The sequence below is a fragment of the Mustela nivalis genome (assembly GCF_964662115.1).
Source record: "Mustela nivalis genome assembly, chromosome: 16".
Taxonomy (NCBI): domain Eukaryota; kingdom Metazoa; phylum Chordata; class Mammalia; order Carnivora; family Mustelidae; genus Mustela; species Mustela nivalis.
Window position 1 is genome coordinate 22,840,043 of NC_139035.1, and position 17,949 is coordinate 22,857,991.

Sequence of the window (17,949 nt, forward strand, 5' to 3'; positions counted from 1 at the left end):
ATATTTAAGTGGACCTAACCAGTTCAAACCCACATTGTTCAAGAGTCAATAGTACCATAGTATACTATCATTTAGCATGACCACTGAGAAAACAGAGGAGAAAGTACATGGAATCTATGCACTCATTCATTATAAATGTATATAAACATGTAATACTCTCAATAAAAATTTCAAAAGGAAAAAAAAAAAAACTAAGTCGAAGACAAACACAAGAAACAAACAAAAATCAAGTGCCCTAAATGCAATGCGGTATCCTGGAATGGATCCAGAAACAGAACAATTGTGGGGAAAATGGTAATACCAAAATAAAATTTAGAGTTTCATTAATAGTAATGTGTCAGTTAATTTCTTAGTTTTGGTATATTTATATATCACGGCAATATAAAATGTTAATATTAGGGGAAATGGATGAAGGGCATATGAGAATTCGTTAATATCTCTGCAACTTTTCTCTAAACCTAAAATTATCCCAAAATAAAAAGTTTGTTTAAAAATAAATACAAGTGATAGGTCCCAATACACACCCATTTATTCCAAATATTCATGTATTTCTAAAAGAGCTTTTGATGCACAGCCAGAGTTAACAACCACTGATCTGGTGCTTCCCCATCAGATCACTATTTCTTCAGAGTTATCCAAGTATTTGGATCAGGAAAAAAGCATATTTTAAAAATTCAGATGGTCTATTGGGGCACCTGAGTGGCTCAGTTGGGTAAGCATCCAACTCGTGTGGTTTTAGCTCAGGTCATGATCTCAGAGTTGTGGGATCAAGCCCTAAGTCAGGCTCTGTGCTCAGCTCGGAGTCAGCTTTCCCTCTTGCCCTCTCTCTATCTCTCCCCACACTGGTTCACTCTGTCTTTCCCTCCTTCTCTTAAATCTTTAAAAAATTTAGATGGTCCAACTTCTTTTCAAAGAAATGGAACAAATAATCCTAAAATTTACATGGAACCAGAAAAGACCTCAAATAGCCAGAGGAATGCTGAAAAAGAAAACCAAAGTTGGCAGCATCACAATTCGAGACTTTAAGCTATACTACAGAGCTCTAACCATCAAAACAGTATGGTACTGGCATAAAAACAGACACATAGTTCAATGGAACAGAACAGAGAACCCAGAAATGGACCCTCAACTCTTATCGTCAACTCATCTTCGACAAAGCAGGAAAGAATGTCTAATGGAACAGATTACAGTCTCTTCAACAAATGGTTTTGGGAAAATTGGACAAACACATACAGAAGAATGAAATTGTCTTTCATCAAGACAGTATGGTACTGGCACAAAAATAGACATATAGATCAATGGAATGGAATAGAGAGCCCAGAAATAGACCCTCAACTCTATGGTCAACTAATCTTTGACAAAGCAGGAAAGAACGTCCAATGGAAAAAAGACAGCCTCTTCAATAAATGGTGTTGGGAAAACTGGACAGCCACATGCAGAAAAATGAAATTGGACCATTTCCTTATACCACACACAAAAATAAACTCAAAATGGATGAAGGACCTCAATGTGAGAAAGGAATCCATCAAAATCCTGGAGAACACAGGCAGCAACCTCTTCGACCTCAGCCACAGCAACTTCTTCCTAGGAACATCACCAAAGGCAAGGGAAGCCAGGGCAAAAATGAACTCTTGGAACTTCATTAAAATCAAAAGCTTTTGCACAGCAAAGAAAAAACTCAACAAAACCTAAAAAGACAACTGACAGAATGGGAAAAGATATTTGCAAATAATATATCAGATAAAAGGCTAGTGTCCAAAATCTATAAAGAACTTATCAAACTCCATACCCAAAGAACAAATAATCCAATCAAGAAATGGGCAGAGGACATGAACGGACATTTCTGCAAAGAAGACATCCAAATGGCCAACAGACACATGAAAAAGTGCTCCATGTCACTCAGCATCAGGGAAATGCTAATCAAAATCATGGTGAGATACCACCTCACACCAGTCAGAATGGCTAAAATGAACAAGTCAGGAAATGACAGGTGTTGGCAAGAATGTGGAGAAAGGGGAACCCTCCTTCAGTGTTTGTGGGAATGCAAGCTGGTGTAGCCACTCTGGAAAAGAGTATGGAGGTTCCTAAAAAAGTTGAAAATAGAGCTACCCTATGACCCAGCAATTGCACTACTGGTATTTACCCTAAAGATACAAATGTAGTGATCTGAGAGGGCATGTGCACCTGAATGTTTACAGGAGAAGTGTCCACAATAGCCAAACTATGGAAAGATCCTAGATGTCCATCAACAGAAGCATGGATAAAGAAGATGTGGCATGCACGCACACACGCGCACACATACATCACAATTCCAGACTTTAAGCTACACACACACACACACACACACACACACACACACACACAAAATGGAATACTATGCAGCCATCAAAAAACGAAATCTTGCCATTTGCAACAATGTGGATGGAACTAGACAGTATTATGCTAAGCAAAATAAGTCAATCAGAGAAAGACTATTATATGATCTCACTGATATGATGAATTTTAGAGGGAGGGTGGAGGACTGTGGGGGGAAGGGAGGGAAAAATGAAACAAGATGGGACCAGGGAAGGAGACAAACCATAAGAGACTCTTAATCTCAGGAAACAAATGAGGGTTGCTGGAGGGGAGGAGGGTGGAAGGAATGGGGTGGCTGGTGATAGATATGGGGGAGGGTAAGTGCTGTGAATTGTATAAGACTGACGATTCACAGACCTATACCCCTGAAAAAAATAATACATTGTATGTTAATAAAAAAATTTAGATGGTCTTCATTAATGATACAGGTTAACCTTACTATAATAAATATCACCAAAAAGAATGGTCATCATATACAAAGTGTTTTTGAGGCTAATGTGTTATCTATGTGGTTGATGTGGTTACAATAAAGAATATTACATGAGCAATGCTTTATTTTTCCTTGTCCTTTCAGGGACAAATAAAAATCAGGTTTGCATCTTCCAGAACACTCTAGGCCCATCCCCACTTCAGCTATAGATAATTCACTGGGGTACCCACTATGCACAACACTCTAAGAAGCCCCAGCAAACATTCACTTCAGCTCCACTTGTACCACCAGGACATACTGTGCACAGAGAGCACCAGAATCCTCTGGTCTCTACCCACTTCAGCTCCAGTCATCATACCAGAGTGGTCCCAGAGCAAGGTGCCCTGGGACACCCAGCCTGCACCCACTAAAGCTCCAGCCAACCAGCTGCCTGACACATATAATCTATACAGTAATGCCCTTAGACAAGGCAATTCCTCCAAGTCTAGGATAAGTAGTTTTCCACCTAATTCATAGAAACAAACACAGAGAGTCAAACAAAATGAGGAGACAAAGAAATATACCCCAAATGAAAGAGTAAGATAAAACCTCAAAAAAGAACTAAATCAAATGGAGATAAGCAATCTATCTGATAAAGAGTTCAAGATAATAATCATAAAGATGCTCACTTGACTTCAGAGAAGACTGCATGAACTCAGAGAAACTTCAACAAAGAGATAGATAATATTTTAAAAAATCACAGCTGAAGAATAATAACTGAAATGCAAAATACATTAGAGGTTATCAGCAGCAGATAAGAAGGTATAGAAGAATATATCAATGATCTGGAAAACAGGTAATGGAAAGCACATGTGCTGAACAAAAAAAGTACTTTTTCATATGAGATCTCTGGGACAATACCAAGCATTCTAACACCCACATAATAGGGCTCCCAAACAGAAAGTGAGAGAAGAGGGCAGAAAAATAACTCAAAAAAATAATAGGTGAAAACTTCTCTGACCTGGGTAAGAAAACAGACATCCAAGTCCGGAATCACAAAGAGCCCAAACAAGATGGATCCAAAGAGTTCCACACCAGGACACAAATTAGTTAAAATGTCAAAAATTAAAGATAGAGAAGCTAAAAATCAGCAAGAGAAAAGCATGTTGCATATAAGGAAACCCCATAGGAGTAGCAGCTTTGATAGGAATGGTATGACATATTCAAAGTGATGAAAAAAACCTTATAACCAAGAATACTCTACCCAACAAAGTTATCATTCAGAATTTAAGAAAGAGTTTGCCAGACAAACAAAAGTTAAAGAATTTCATCACCACTATAAGAAACTTATGAGACATGTTAAAGGGATATCTAAATGGAAAATAAGAGGCAATAATTAGAAACAAATTTAATGAGTAAAAGCAAACATAGAGTAAAGGTAGTAAATCAATATCTTATAAAACTAATATGAAAGTGTAAAAGACAAATGTAGTAAAATCAATTATATCTAAAAAATTAGTTAAGGTCCAGGAAATAAAAAGATACAAAATATGACATTATATACATGAAACTTGGAGGGGGGATAAAAAAATTTTATGTTTTTAGAATGTGTTCAAACTTCAGCAACCACCAACATAAAACTGCTACATACATAGGATATTATATATAAACCTCATGGTAACCAGAAACCAAAAACCTATAATAGATATGCAAAAAATAAAAAGAAAGAAATCCAAGCAGAACACTAAAAAAATACTAAATCACAAAGATAAAGAGAAAAAAAGGACCAGAGAAGAACCATAAAAAAAACCAGTAAACAATTAACAAAATGGCAATAAGTATATACATATCAGTAATTACTTTAAACGTAAATGCACTAAAAGCTCCGGTCAAAAGACACAGGATAACAAATGGATTAAAAACAAAAAATAGGGGCGCCTGGGTGGCTCAATGGGTTAAGCCGCTGCCTTCGGCTCAGGTCATGATCTCAGGGTCCTGGGATCAAGTCCCGCATCGGGCTCTCTGCTCAGCAGGGAGTCTGCTTCCCTCTCTCTCTCTCTACCTACCTCTCTGCCTACTTGTGATCTGTCTGTCAAATACATAAATAAAATCTTTAACAAAAAAAAACACAAAAAACCCCTAAGACACATCTACATGCTGCCTTACAAGAGACTCACTTCAGACCTAAAGACACATGCATACTGAAAGTAAAGGGCGGAAAAAAAATATACCATGCAAATGGAAGTATTTAAAAAAGAAAAAAGAAAAAGAAGTATTTAAAAAAGAAAAAAGGAAAAAGAAAAAAGATAAAAGCCTTTTTTCTTTTTTAAATACTTCCATTTGTATGGTATCAGTTTTAGTTTACTTTTAGTTTAGTTTAGTTTAGTTTAGTAAACTAAAACTAATACCATTTGCATTTAGTTTAGTATTAGTTTCACAGAACTAAATAAGGTGGCAATATGTCAGACAAAGTAGACTTTAAAACAAAACTGTAACAAGAGACAAATAAAGGCATTACATAATGATAAAGAGATCGATTCAATAAGAAAATATAACCATTGTAAACATCTATGCACCCAACATAGGAACACCTAAATACATTAAGTGAATAATAGAAGACATAAAGGGAGAAGCTGATAATGATGCAGTAATAGTAGGGGACTTGAACACCCACTTACATCAATGAACAGATCACTCAAACAGAAAATAAGGAAGCAATGGCTCTGAACAACACAGCAGACCAGACAGACTTAACAAATATTAATGTAACATTCCATCCAAAAACAGCAGTATACACATTCTTTTCAAGTTCTTTTCATTGTCCAGAATAGATCATGTTAAGCCAAAAATAAGACTCAATAAATTTAAGAATACTGAAACTGTATCAAGCTTCTTTTACAAACATAGCAGTATGAAGCTAGAAATCAATTACAAGACAAAACTGCAAAAAAACCAGAAACACATGGAGGCTAAACAACATGCTATTAAGCAACAAATGAATCAATAAAGAAGCCAAAAAGTAAATGAAAAAATGGATGGAGACAGATGAAAATGAAAACACAATGATCCAAAATCTCTGGGATGTAGCAAAAGCAGTTCTAAGAGGGAAGTATATAAGGATACAGCCTTACCTCAAGAAGCAAGAAAAATCTCAAACAATTTAAACTACATCTAAAGGAGCTAGAAAAAGAAGAACAAATCCTAAAGTTAGTAGGAGAAAGTAAATAATAAAGGTGAGAATAGAAATAAATGAAATGGAGATTAAAATCAATAGACAAGATCAATGAAACCAAGAGCTGGTTCTCTGAAAAGATAAACAAAAGTGATATATCTTTAGCCAGAGTCATTAAGGTAAAAAGAGAGGATTCAAACAAATAGTATCAAAAATGAAACACAAAACAAACCAATACTACAAAAATACAAAAAAACTCTAAGAGAATACTACACAAAATTATATGCCAACAAACTGGACAACCTAGAAAATGGTAATTCCTGAGAACATACAATCTCCCAAAACTGAATCTGGAAGAAATAGAAAATATAAACAGACTAATTACTAGTAACAAAATTGAGTCAGTAATCAAAAAATCCCCAAGAAATAGAAGTGCAGAACCAGATGGCTTCACAGGTGAATTCTACCAAACATTTAAATAAGGAGTTTAATACCTACTCTTTCAAACTACTCCAAAAAATAAAAGATGAAGGAATGCTTCCAAATTCATTCCATGAGCCAGAATTGCCCTGACACCAAAACCAAAGACACTACCAAAAAAAGAAAACTATAGGTTTTCCTAATATCCCTAAAGAAAATACAAGACAAAAATCCTCATCAAAGTATTAGCAAACCAAGTTCAACAACACATTGGAAGCCTCATTTATCACAACCAAGTGTGATTTATTCTAGGAATGCCAGAGTGGTTCAATATCCACAAATCAATCAACTTTATACAACCCATTAACAAAATGAAAGTTAAAAACCATATGGTCATCTCAATAGACTGAGAAGGCTTTTGACAAAATTCGACAACTGTTCATGATAAATATCAACAAAGCAGATATGGAGAGAACGTAATTCAATATAATAAAGGCCATGTATGACAAATCCACAGCTAACATCATACTCCATAGTGAAAAACTGAAAGCTTTCCCCTCTCAGGAAGACAAGGATGTCCACTGCTGCCACTTTTATTTAACACAGTATTAGAGGTCTTAGCTACTTCAATCAGAAAGGAAAAAGAAATAAAAGGTACCCAAGTTGGTAAGGAAGAACTAAAACTGTCACTATTTGCAAATAACATGATACTATATACAGAAGACCTTAAAAACTCCATCAATAATCTTTAGAATAAATGAGTTCAGTAAAGTTGCAGGACACAAAATTAATAACAGAAATCTGTTGCATTTCTTCTTTTTAAAGATTTTATTTATTTATTTTACAGACAGAGATCACAAGTAGGCAGAGAAGCAGGCAGAGAGAGAGGGGGAAACAGGCTCCCCACTAAGCAAAGAGCCCCATGTGGGGCTCGATCCCAGAACCCTGAGCTGAAGGCAGAGGCTTTAACCCACTGAGCCACTCAGGCGCCCCTCTGTCGCATTTCTGTACACTAATAATGAAGTAACTGAAAGAGAAATTAACACAATCCCATTTACAATTGCACCAAAAAGAACAAAATACCTAGGAATAAACTTAACCAAGTGAAAGACCCGTACTCTGAAAAATATAAAACACCAATGAAAGAAATTAAAGATGACGCAAATGAAAAGATACACCATGTTCATGCATTAGAAGAACCAATATTGTTAAAATGTCGACACAACCCAAAGCAATCTGGAGATTCAATCCAATTCCTATCAAAATATCAACAGTGATTTTTTAAGATTTATTTGAGAGAGAGGAGAGGGGGAAAAAAAAAAAGGAGGCATAGCAGAGGGAGGGGGAGAATCCCAAGTAGACTTCCCATTGAGCATGGACCCTGATGCAGAGCTTAGTCTCATGACCCTGAGACCATGACCTATGCCAAAACCAAAAGTCAGATACTCAACTGACTGCCACCCAGGTGCTCCAATACCACCAATATTTTTCACAGAACTAAATAAATAATCCTAAAATTGATGTGGACCACAAAAGATCCTGAACAGCCAAAGCAATCTTGAAAAAGAACAAAGTCAGAGGTATCACAATCCTGGATTTCAAGACATACTACAAAGGTATGGTAATCAAAATAGTATGAGACTGGCACAAAATTGGACACATGGATCAACTGAACAGAACGCCCAAAAATAAACTCATGCTTATATGTTCAATTAATCTATAACAAAGGAGGCAAGAATGTACAATGGGGAAAGAAAGTCTTTTTCAATAAACTTGGCAGTTACATGCAAAAGAATTTAACTGGACCACTTTCTTACATTATACACAAAAATAAACTCAAGGGCGCCTGGGTGGCTCAGTGGGTTAAGCCTCTACCTTTGGCTCAGGTCATGATCTCAGGATCCTAGGATGGAGTCCCGCATTGGGCTCTCTGCTTGGCAGGGAGCCTGCTTCCTCCGGCTCCTCCTCTCTCTCTCTGCCTGCCTCTCTGCCTACTTGTGATCTCTGTCAAATAAACAAATTCTTTAAAATAAATAAATAAACAAACAAACAAATACAAAATAGATTAAAGACCCAAATTTGAGACATCAAACCATAAAGCTCCTAAAAGAAAACAAAGGCAGTAATCTCTTAGACATCAGCCTTAGTAACATTTTTCTAGATATGTCTCCTCTGGCAGGGGAAATGAAAGCATAAATAAACTACTGGGACCACATCAAACTAAAGAACTTCTGCACAACAAAGGAAAACAAAATGAAAAGACAACTTACTGAATGGGAGAATATATTTGCAAATGACATATCCAATAAGGAGTTCATATCCAAAATACATAAAAAACTTCTACAACTCAACACTAAAAATAATGCAAATAAAAATGGACAGAAAATCTGAATAAACATTTTTTGAAAAAGACCATACAGATAGCCAACAGAAAAGATGCCGAACATTTTTAATCATGAGGGAAATGCAAAATCAATACCACAGTGAGAAATCACCTTATACCCATCAGAATGGCTAGTATCAAGATAAGAAATAGATAAGTGTTGACATGGAGATGGAGAAAAGGGCACCCTTGTGCACTGTTGGTGGGAATGTAAATTGTGCAACCACTGTTGAAAAAAAAAGTTTCCCTCAAAAAAAAAATTTTTTTTTAAATAAAGATAGCATACAATACAGTAATTCCACTACTGGGTATTTAGTCAAAGAAAATGAAAACACTAATTCAAAAAGATATATGCACCCCTACATTTACGGCAGTATTATTTACAATAGCCAACTTACAGAAGCAACCTAAGTGTCTATCTACAGATGAATGCACAAAGCTCTAGTGTATACACGAGGGAATATTAGTGAGCTATAAAAGTAAATGAAATCTTGCCATCTGTGACAACATGGATAAACCTAGAGAGTATTATGCTAAGTACAGTTAAGTCAGACAGAGAAAGACAAATACCGGATGATTTCACTGTTATGTGTACTCTAAAAATGAAAACAAAATGGAAACAATAACAAATACAGAGAACTGACAGTTGTCAGAAGGGAGGGCAGTCAGGGGAGATAGCAAAATAGGTGAAGAATATGAAGAGGTACAACCTCCAGTTATAAAATAAACAGGTCACAGGAATGAAAAATACAGCATGGAGAATACAGTCAATAATAGTGCAGTAACACTGTATGGTGACAGAATGTAACTACACTTACCATGGTGAGTACAGCAGAATGTATGGGGAGCTACCAAATCACTATGTTGTACACCCAGAAGTAATATAATTGTATGTCAACTACATGTCAATTTTTTTAAATAGGGTTTGCCTCAGATTGTGATTCAACTCACCAGGTGGTAGTGGCTTCATATCAGCATCAAACACCAGTAAGTCTTGTTCTCCTTCCCTGAACTCAACATGGAGAATGTCACTAAGAGCTCCAACAAGTTCTGTCACATTTAAGAAGCCCAATTTTTTTGGTGAAAGTTGCTCTTTAAAGATTACCTGTCCAAAAAAAAAAAAAAAAACAGAAATAACTTAAAACATACATAATAGGAATACAACATATGCCCTTAAACAATGCCCCTTAATTTGGACTTAGTCAAACTAAATTTGTAAGAGTCAGTGAACTCATGTATTCCAGTAATACCAACCTAGAGACCTAAAGTCATTTCTAGGCCAGTTTCAAGTTCCTTTTAAAGTATATTAAGGGGCGCCTGGGTGGCTCAGAGGTTAAAGCCTCTGCCTTCGGCTCGGGTCATGATCCCGGGGTCCTGGGATCGAGCCCCGCATGGGGCTCTCTGGTGGGTGGGGAGTCTGCTTCCTCCTCTCTCTCTCTGCCTGCCTCTCTGCCTACTTGTGATCTCTGTCAAATAAATAAATAAAATCTAAAAAAAAAAATAAAATAAAGTGTATGGTAAATTGAAGTGAAAATTAGGAGGGCTTTTGGCCTCTCATTTTTAACAGTCAGATTATAAAGCAAAAGTCTTAAAAAGAGAGGGGGGCGATGCACAAAATACAAAAGTCATAATAAAACTAGCTTTTTAAAAATTATTTAATTTCTTTTCAGTGTAACAGATTTCATTGTTTATGCACCACACCCAGTGCTCCATGCAATACGTGCCCTCCATAATACCCACCACCAGGTTCCCCCAACCTCCCACACCCTCTCCCTTTCAAACCCTCAGATTGTTTTTCAGAGTCCATAGTCTCTCATGATTCATCTCCCCCTCCAATTTCCCTCAACTCCCTTCTCCTCTCCATCTCCCCATGTCTATTTCTTATTTTCAGATAAAGTATTCTCTACCACTTTCAACATGTAATCAAGTAATAATACTATCTTAAAATATTTCCTTAAAATTTTATGATTTCATCCTAGATGTTTGGATTAATAAGCAGATGTCAGGGACGCCAGGGTGGCTCAGTGGGTTAAGCCACTGCCATCGGCTCAAGTCATGATCTCAGGGTCCTGGGATCGAGTCCCTCATCGGGCTCTCTGCTCAGCAGGAAGCCTGCTTCCTCCTCTCTCTCTCTGCCTGCCTCTCTGCCTACTTGTGATCTCTGTCAAATAAATAAATAAAATCTTTTAAAAAAAATAAGCAGGGGGTGGGATTATGGACATTGGGGAGGGTATGTGCTTTGGTGAGTGCTGTGAAGTGTGTAAACCTGGTGATTCACAGACCTGTACCCCTGGGGATAAAAATATATGTTTATAAAAAATAAAAAAATAAAAAATAAATAAAATAAATAAGCAGGTGTCAGTGTATCTGCTCGATTTTCTGGACTTGCAAAAGAAGAAAAATTTTACCAAATATAGAAAAATATATATGGGATATATACAAAATACGTTTGGTTTAAACTGCACAATGAATTGGAAGTTTGCCCTTGTTAGTGAGATCCCCCATTAAAATGTTCAAATTCCTAAACCTCTGTCTCCCTAACCATGGTAAAGCCAATGAACTAATCATAATTCTTTTTCTGTTCCTTTAGCTAGACCAGGAAATAAACAATTGCTCTGACTTCAACACCCTGGGGAAAACTGGCAGGAACACAGAAGGTAAACACTCTAAAAGAACTAACTCTTGACAGAGGATAGAACTGCTGTATACCTTCTTGTTCATGGACAGTATGGGACCCAACTCAACTCTTTATGACTTCTCCCAAGACACTTGAAAAACAGAGGCCCAGCATCAGCCAAGTCATTGTTCTAAAGGGTCGCTAATATACATCTATAGCTAGTCATGAATATCCCAAGAGAGAAAAGTCTGGTAGAAGAAAGGGGAAGGATGATGGTGAATGAGACTTGAATCTCTCCTTCTTAGCACATTATATATTATGGCTTCTTTCCCTTTTGTGTTCATTAGTCTCTTTATTGGTTTATCTTCTCTGTAAAGTGCCTAGTATGATGAATACGCAGGCCATTCAAGCACATAACTAATCTGGGAAGGATTTCATTAATTTTTTAATACATGTCATTTAGGAGTCTCAAAAAAGTATATGGCAAAACTAAGTCTCTGACCCAATCCCATCCTTCAGTGGCACAGGAGATCTCTTCCCTGGAGGTAACCAATTACTCCACGTTCTTGCATAAACACTCATCTTCAGTTTCTTGAGCGACTTTCTAGAAATTGTCAAAATCTGAACACACATCATATTTCGGCATAATAGATTATATCTATTGTACATGTTTCAGTTAATACAGAGATAATCCCCTATCAGTACATGACACAGTTGAGTTCTACTTTGTAGATGGAGAATTAGTATTACTAAGTTGGTTCTGTCCATTGATGGATATTTAAGGACATTTTTTCCTTAATTTCTTTGTTCCGTCTCCAGCTTTACAGACCCCCAACCATAAGCACTTCTCTCTTCCAATTCAACTTAGAGTTTATATTTGTGCCCTCAAATATATGAATATATTCTATTACGTGATTTATTTCTTCACTGTGTGGATTTTGCAAGATGACATTCCAGTGCAAAAACTGTTTTCTGTTTTCTGGATCAAAGGCTTGGTCAGACTCATGCTCTGTGATTGAAGTAATGCTAAATAATTTATAAAGGGGCATATAATGTCTGGTTGTCTCTTTTTTGGTGGTGTCAGGAGCCATTCCTGGTCCATACCTAGATCTGCTATTTTATTAAGGGTTTTAACATAGTGAAATTCTATCAATTCTTTTTTGTTACTTAGTTGGAACATTTTATGGATATGCTCCCCTCATCAGCTACCGGGTTACCCAGTTATACCAGTTCATTTAGCAAAGCCAGGATAAGTGATTGGCTTTCTCTTTATTATTTTTCAAGAAAATAAATCGGTTCTCTATCATCCTCCATGATGACCAATATCATAGAAACTCAAAGAATTAAACATTTGATGGGCTTCAAACCACTGCATGTATTAATCTTACTGACGATTCCCAAAATAAGTCTTCAAGTGGATTCCTAAGCCCTTCTGATGTGAACCTAGTCTTTAATAGGTTCCTTATTAGTCTGGAATGAAAAGATATTCCAGGTTCTATTTATGCAACTATAATATGTTTATACACACAATTAAAATTATCCTGTAATTGCTTTCATCTATCCCATAATTATTACTATACTCTATACCACATTATACAACAATCTCCAAATTGAGTAACAGGACTAACACTAGGACCATCAATATAATAAAAGCAATTAAACTTTTATGCCTATGCTGACTACTTCTCTGTCATTTTGTGGAATTGTTCTTTATCTACATTATCAGACTATATAGCCATCATGTACTATATTATCTCCTTCTAACCTTCATTTGCTCTTACTTTTACAAGGAGCGGTCACTGTCAGTTCTTTTGTTGTTACCTCTCAACAGTTCCAGTTTTCTTAAGTTCATTCAACAGTAGACTCTTTGAGAAGGACTCATGAGAACAATAGTTCTTGAATTCTCGCATGGTGATGACAGCTTCTCTGGTGCTCTATACTTGAAGGTTAATTTTGCTAGCTATAAAACCATTAGCTACATTTTTTTTCCTTGAGTATATGAAATATGTTATGCCCTTTTCTTCTAGCATAAAATACTGCTGTGAAAATATCCATAATCTAATTCTGTCTCCCTTATAAATCACTTGCTCTTTTGGTTTAGATGTCCAAAGGATTGTTCTTTTCCTTTAAGTCCAATAATTTGATGTGGGTCTTTCTGGTGAACATTCCCAAGTATGTCATGTGTTCTTTCAATACACAGCTTCAAATCTTCCATTTTAGTAAAGTTCACTCAAACTATAGTTTTCAGTATTTGTTCTATTTCACTCTTTGGTTTTATTATTTATATGTTGGCTCTTCTCTGTGTGTTTTCAAAATCTGTTACTTTCTCTTACATCTTTACCTTTGTTCATTTTTTCTAACATATTCTTATAAAATATTTCAAATATGAGGCGCCTGGATGGCTCAGTTGTCAAGTGTCTGCCTTCAGCTCAGGTCATGATCTCAGGTTCCTGGGATCGAGCTCCGCATCAGGCTCCCTGCCCAGCGAGGCGTCTGCTTCTCCCTCTCCCACTCCCCCTGCTTGTGTTCCCTCTCTCACTGCCTCTCTCTCTCTCTCTCTCTGTCAAATAATTAAAATCTTTAAAAAAAAAAAAAGTCAAACATGGCAGGAGGTGAAAAACTTGGACAGTGAACACCTACAGGCTCAGTGATATAATTATTAGTATTCTCCTATATTTGCTTTATCATCTACCCATCCACCTACCAATCATGTTATCCTTTGTACATTTTAGAGTAACCTCCAAACATCAGTAACGGTAACCCCAAAGTAAGTTAGCATGCACATAATTAATTGGTTTCAATATGTTAGTTTTTTTAAGGTAAAACTGACATACACTGAAACACTTCAAAACTTCAGGTGACCATTCAATGGCTTTGATAAAAGCTAAACTGTATAACCCAAACCCCTGTTCCATACATAGAACACTTCCCTCAGCTCAGCAAGTCCTCCTTGCCTAGAGACAAATAAGTCTTTTCCACCACAGAGTTTATTTATGTGTTTATTTAGCTATTCTAGTAGGAAAACCTCCTACAGTACTATTCTGCGTAAGGCTTTGTACACCAGCAAGTGCTTCTCAGATTCATCCATGTTAGTTCATGTATTAGTTTATGTCTTCTTAAAGGTGAATAAGTATTTGACTGTAAAAATATACAATTTCTTTATTCATTTTCCCACTGGTGATAGGGCTGTTTTCAGTTTGGGATATTTAGTATAATGCTGTTATGAATAATACGTTCAAGTCTTTTGGGGAAAGGACACAAGCTTTGATTTTTCTTGGGAAACATCTGGGTCAAGGGGGTAAATATATGGTTATTTTATAAGAAACAGAACAATTTTGAAAGTAGTTGTACCATTTTATACTTGCATTAAAAATGTATGAGAGTTTACTATCATGCATGCACATATCTGCATTTGCAAACTGTACATTTTTTGCAATTTTTTTAATACATTGTCTGGCTTTCTGTAACAGAGCTACAAAAGGTTCTTTATGTATTCTGGATTTAAGCCTTTTTTTAGATGTATGATTGTAAATATTTCTCCCCAGTCTATGATCTGCCTATTAATTTTTAAGTAGTCTCCTAATTTTAATAAAATCTCATTATCAATTTTCCTTTAAACGATTATTGCTTTCTATGTCCTAAGAAACTCTTTATCTACCCCCAGGTTATGAACATGTGTTTTCTTCAAGATGCTTTAATTTTCAACCTTTTCATTTGAGTCTATAATATCTCTCACATTAACTTTTGTACACGGTACGAGGTTGAGGTTCATTTTTCTCCTTTAGGGATATTCAGTTGTTCCAGCACCATTTTCTGAACAGATATTACTTTCCCCATTTAATTCCTTTGGAAACTCTGTCAAAAATCACTTGAGCACATATGAATGGATCTCTTCATGTATGCTCCTATATGACAAATTCATGGATTTTTCAATGTTTACAAATAGCCTGCAGGAATTTTGATGAAGAATATAATGCATCTAAAGCCTAACAATAATATTAAGACTTCTCAGCCATGAATGTGTTACCTCTTGCATTTCTCTCAGCAATGTTTAGTAGTTTTCAGTGTAGATGTCTTATATTTCTTTGTTAATCCTATTTTCAAGTTACTTAAGTTTGACAGAAATTTCTAAATTTCTATTTATTTTCTGCCATTATATAGAAATGTAACAAGTTTTTCAAATATTAACCATATCTTGTTAGTTCTAGTAGTTTTTTCATGGATTCCTGAATATATTCTACCTAGATAAACATATTTCCTGCAAATACAGACAATTTTACTTCTCCTCTTCAGGTTCAATTTATATCTTTTAAGGGATTTGTTCATTTCTTCTAAGCTATCAAATGACTCGCACAGTTGTTTATAATATTCCCTTGTCATTTTATATCTATAGGATCTATAATGACAAAGTCTCTCTCTTTCATGATACTGTAATGTGTCATTTTTTTCTTTGTAAGTTTCCAGTGGTTCACCAATTGGTGAACTTCCAAAGAATCAACATTTGGCTTAATTTTAAGTGCAAATTTATTGGTTTCTATCCTTAGCTTCATCACTTTGTTCCTCCTACCTGTTCTGAGTTTACTTTGCCCCTCTTTTTCTAGCCTGCTTAAGGTAGACCCCTAGGTCAATGATGATTTTATCGTTTTCTTCTTTTCTAATTTAGACATTTCAGAACTATCAATTCTCCTGTGAGGGCTGCTTTGGCTACATCTCACAGATTTTGATATGCTGTATTTTCATTATCATTCAGTTGGAAATATTTTCTAATTTCTCTAATAATGGTTTAGAAAAATGGTGTTTAATTTTCAAATTATTTGAAAGGTTAAATTCTTATAATTATAATTATAATTATAATTCTTATAATTCTTATAATTTAATCCCTTCATAATCAGAAAGCATACTCTAAGATTTCGGTATTTTGAAATTTGTTAGAACTTAATTCTATAGCCAACTAATGTTCTATCTTGGCAAATGTCTCATATGCACTTGAATTGAGAGTATATTCTGCACTGTTGAGTCTCTTGCTCTAAAAAGTGGACCAAGATGGTAAAGAGGGTGGCTCAGATTTTCTACATCCTTATACATTTTTTTACTATTCTATCAATTGCTGGAAAAAGAAAATGTATTTGTGGAATTCATTATTTTGTCAATTTTTGGATCATTTATTTTAAAATATTAGGTAAATACACATTTAAATGTTGTGTCTTCCTAAAGAATTGATCCTCAAACTATAAGATACCTAGGAATAAACCTAACCAAAGGGATAAGAATCTATACTCAGAAAACTATAAAGAACTCATGAAAGAAATTGAGGAAGACACAAAGAAATGGAAAAATGTTCCATGCTCCTGGATTGGAAGAACAAATATTGTGAAACTGTCTATGCTACCTAAAGCAATCTACACATTTAATGCAATCCCTATCAAAATCTCCCCATTTTTTTCCAAAGAAATGGAACAAATAATCCTAAAATTTATATGGAACCAGAAAAGACCTGAATAGCCAAAGGAATATTGAAAAAAAAAAAAAAAGCCAAAGTTGGTAGCATCACAATTCCGGACTTCAAGCTCTATTACAAAGCTGTCATCATCAAGACAGTATGGTACTGGCACAAAAACAGACGTATAGATCAATGGAATGGAATAGAGAGCCCAGAAATAGACCCTCAACTCTATGGTCAACTAATCTTTGACAAAGCAGGAAAGAATGTCCAATGGAAAAAAGACAGCCTCTTCAATAAATGGTGTTGGGAAAATTGGACAGCCACATGCAGAAAAATGAAATTGGACCATTTCCTTACATCACACACGAAAATAGACTCAAAATGGATGAAGGACCTCAGTGTGAGAAAGGAATCCATCAAAATCCTGGAGGAGAACACAGGCAGCAACCTCTTCGACCTCAGCCGCAGCAACATCTTCCTAGGAACATCACCAAAGGCAAGGGAAGCAAGGGCAAAAATGAACTATTGGGATTTCATCAAGATCAAAAGCTTTTGCACAGCAAAGGAAACAGTTAACAAAATCAAAAGACAACTGACAGATGGGAGAAGATATTTGCAAACGACATATCAGATAAAGGACTAGTGTCCAAAATCTATAAAGAACTTAGCAAACTCAACACCCAAAGAACAAATAATCCAATCAAGAAATGGGCAGAGGACATGAACAGACATTTCTGCAAAGAAGACATCCAGGTGGCCAACAGGCACATGAAAAAGTGCTCCATATCACTCGGCATCAGGGAAATACAAATCAAAACCACAATGACATATCTCCTCACACCAGTCAGAATGGCTAAAATTAACAAGTCAGGAAATGACAGATGCTGGCGAGGATGCGGAGAAAGGGGAACCTTCCTACACTGTTGGTGGGAATGCAAGCTGGTGCAACCACTCCGGAAAACAGCATGGAGGTTCCTCAGAAAGTTGAAAACAGAGCTACACTATGACCCAGCAATTGCACTACTGGGTATTTACCCTAAAGATACAAACGTAGTGATCCGAAGGGGCACGTGTACCCAAATGTTTATAACAGCAATGTCTACAATAACCAAACTATGGAAAGAACCTAGATGTCCACCAACAGATGAAT

The 17,949-nt window shown here is 35.9% G+C and overlaps 1 protein-coding gene across 1 annotated transcript in view; it reads right to left on the reverse strand.

Annotated features, from left to right (window-relative positions):
• Positions 1–17,949, reverse strand: part of TDRD5 (tudor domain containing 5) — an 89,821-nt gene that overhangs the window by 37,028 nt on the left and 34,844 nt on the right. The window contains 1 exon segment of the mRNA XM_082704087.1: positions 9,691–9,844. Coding sequence (XP_082560213.1) covers positions 9,691–9,844 — 154 coding nt within the window.